Below are 2,125 nucleotides of genomic sequence, written 5' to 3'. Positions count from 1 at the left end.
TTGTTGTTTGGTCCAAAGGGGCCAAAAGCGTAGATGGGAGAGTTTCTCTTTTTGTCTCTAATGAAGCTCTGAGGGATACTGGTCCCAGTAGCCAAAGAGACTGCCTAAATGACTGTTCTGTGATTGTTCTGAACATCTTTCCCACTCAGAAGACCAAGATCCTATACATCTGCTCCTCACTAGCTTAGGACTCGCCAATGTTTCCAAGACATCACAAACCCCAAAATTAGGTCAAGGTGAACAGCGTTGGATAGCACCAACCTCCCTTCCCAGGTAAGGTTATAACAGTGGAGGCACATGTATTTGCCTACTCAGGGTTGAAGTTATTGCCTCCTTCCAGAGGCCAGAAGCCAGTGTAGAAGCCTGAATCTATTGTTATCGCTTGTGACAAACACAGCACCAACAGACCGTTTCTATGACGTTCTGAGCTGAGGAGGAGTTGGAAGGAGAGCTGAGAGGTGTAAAAACAGACATAGCTATACTTAGAGGTTGTGTGGCCTCAGGGATGCTCAGGTAGAAAATACATCAGGGCTGAGTGTTGGGAAGCAGATGTGTAGACAGGCTGGGCGCATCCTGGGTTATCAATTCTATGAACTGATTTGCAAATGTGATCCTGCCTGGTGCTCTATCACACCATGCCCATTTAGGTTTTGAATTTACTGTCTCCTATTCACTTGGGCTCAGACCTATGAGAGGCAGCAACCAGTCCAGTGTCTCCGAGTTCCTCCTCCTGGGACTCTCCAGGCAGCCCCAGCAGCAGCAGCTCCTCTTCCTGCTCTTCCTCATCATGTACCTTGCCACTGTCCTGGGAAACCTGCTCATCATCCTGGCCATCAGCACAGACTCCCGCCTGCACACCCCCATGTACTTCTTCCTCAGCAACCTGTCCTTTGTGGATGTCTGCTTCTCCTCCACCACTGTCCCCAAGGTGCTCGCCAACCACATACTCGGGAGTCAGACCATTTCCTTCTCTGGGTGTCTCATGCAGATGTATTTTCTCTTTGAACTTACAGACATGGACAATTTCCTGCTGGCTGTGATGGCCTATGACCGGTATGTGGCCATATGCCACCCCTTACACTATACAACAAAGATGACCCATCAACTCTGTGTCCTCATGGTGGTCGGGTCATGGGTGGTAGCCAGCTTGAATGCTCTGTTGCACACCCTGCTCATGGCTAGACTCTCCTTCTGTTCAGACAACACCATCCCCCACTTCTTCTGTGATGTCACTCCCCTCCTGAAACTCTCCTGCTCAGACACACACCTCAATGAGCTGATGATTCTTACAGAGGGAGCTGTGATCATGGTCACCCCATTTGTCTGCATCCTGGTCTCCTACACCCGCATCACCTCTGCTGTCCTGAGAGTCTCATCCCCGAGGGGAAGATGGAAAGCCTTCTCCACCTGCAGCTCCCACCTGGCTGTGGTTGGCCTCTTCTATGGCACCATCATTGCCGTGTATTTCAACCCCTTATCTGCACACTCATCTGAGAAGGACATGGCAGCCACCGTGCTGTACACAGTGGTGACCCCCATGCTGAACCCTTTCATCTACAGCCTGAGGAACAGGGACCTGAAAGGGGCTCTAAGCAAAATTGTCCATAAGAAGATGCTCTCTTTCTGATCAATGTATACTGAGTCTATGTATCACTCTCATGTAAGTAATCATTTCCACCTCACAGATGTCATACAATCTGTCTCTATGAGTATTTCCTGAAATAGAATAAACACATTTGGTAGAAGCTTATCCACAAGTCTTGACTTAGTTCACACCCTGCTCCTCTTAACGTGTGAAGCCAATCACTCTCTCCTAAATGTGTTTATCAAACAATCAACCTTCCTTTCTAGCTGGGGTTATAGCTCAGCAGTAATGGGCTTGCCTGGCACATCGAGTCCCATGTTTGATCTCCAGTGCCACAAAGCAGAAAGAGAAGGAAGTTCATTTTCCCTTTCCAGGTGAAAGTGTGAGGATCACTTTGGAAGCCTCTACTTCACAAAATTTTGCATTTCCTTTTGAAAAATGTTTTCAGAACACACAGCAATTATTTCTTCAGCCCAGGCAGAAAGTTAATCTCATCAAGAAGCCTTGAAATGCAATTATCATTGCTGGGACTAACTCCAA

General features: G+C 47.9%; 1 protein-coding gene across 1 annotated transcript; it reads left to right on the top strand.

Moving 5' to 3' along the window:
• Positions 1 to 682: 682 nt before the first annotated feature.
• Positions 683 to 1,627, top strand: LOC114680763 (olfactory receptor 1361-like). Its single transcript, XM_028853922.1, has one exon. The coding sequence runs from the start codon at positions 689 to 691 to the stop codon at positions 1,625 to 1,627; it is 939 nt and encodes a 312-aa protein (XP_028709755.1). The 5' UTR covers positions 683 to 688.
• Positions 1,628 to 2,125: the final 498 nt, after the last annotated feature.

This window comes from Peromyscus leucopus, chromosome 8b (assembly GCF_004664715.2).
Source record: "Peromyscus leucopus breed LL Stock chromosome 8b, UCI_PerLeu_2.1, whole genome shotgun sequence".
Lineage (NCBI taxonomy): Eukaryota > Metazoa > Chordata > Mammalia > Rodentia > Cricetidae > Peromyscus > Peromyscus leucopus.
This window is presented reverse-complemented; position numbering and strand designations above follow the sequence as displayed.

Bases quoted from the DNA above. Each gene is read 5' to 3' on its own strand.
- LOC114680763 (XM_028853922.1), top strand. From the start codon at position 689: ATGAGAGGCAGCAACCAGTCCAGTGTCTCCGAGTTCCTCCTCCTGGGA.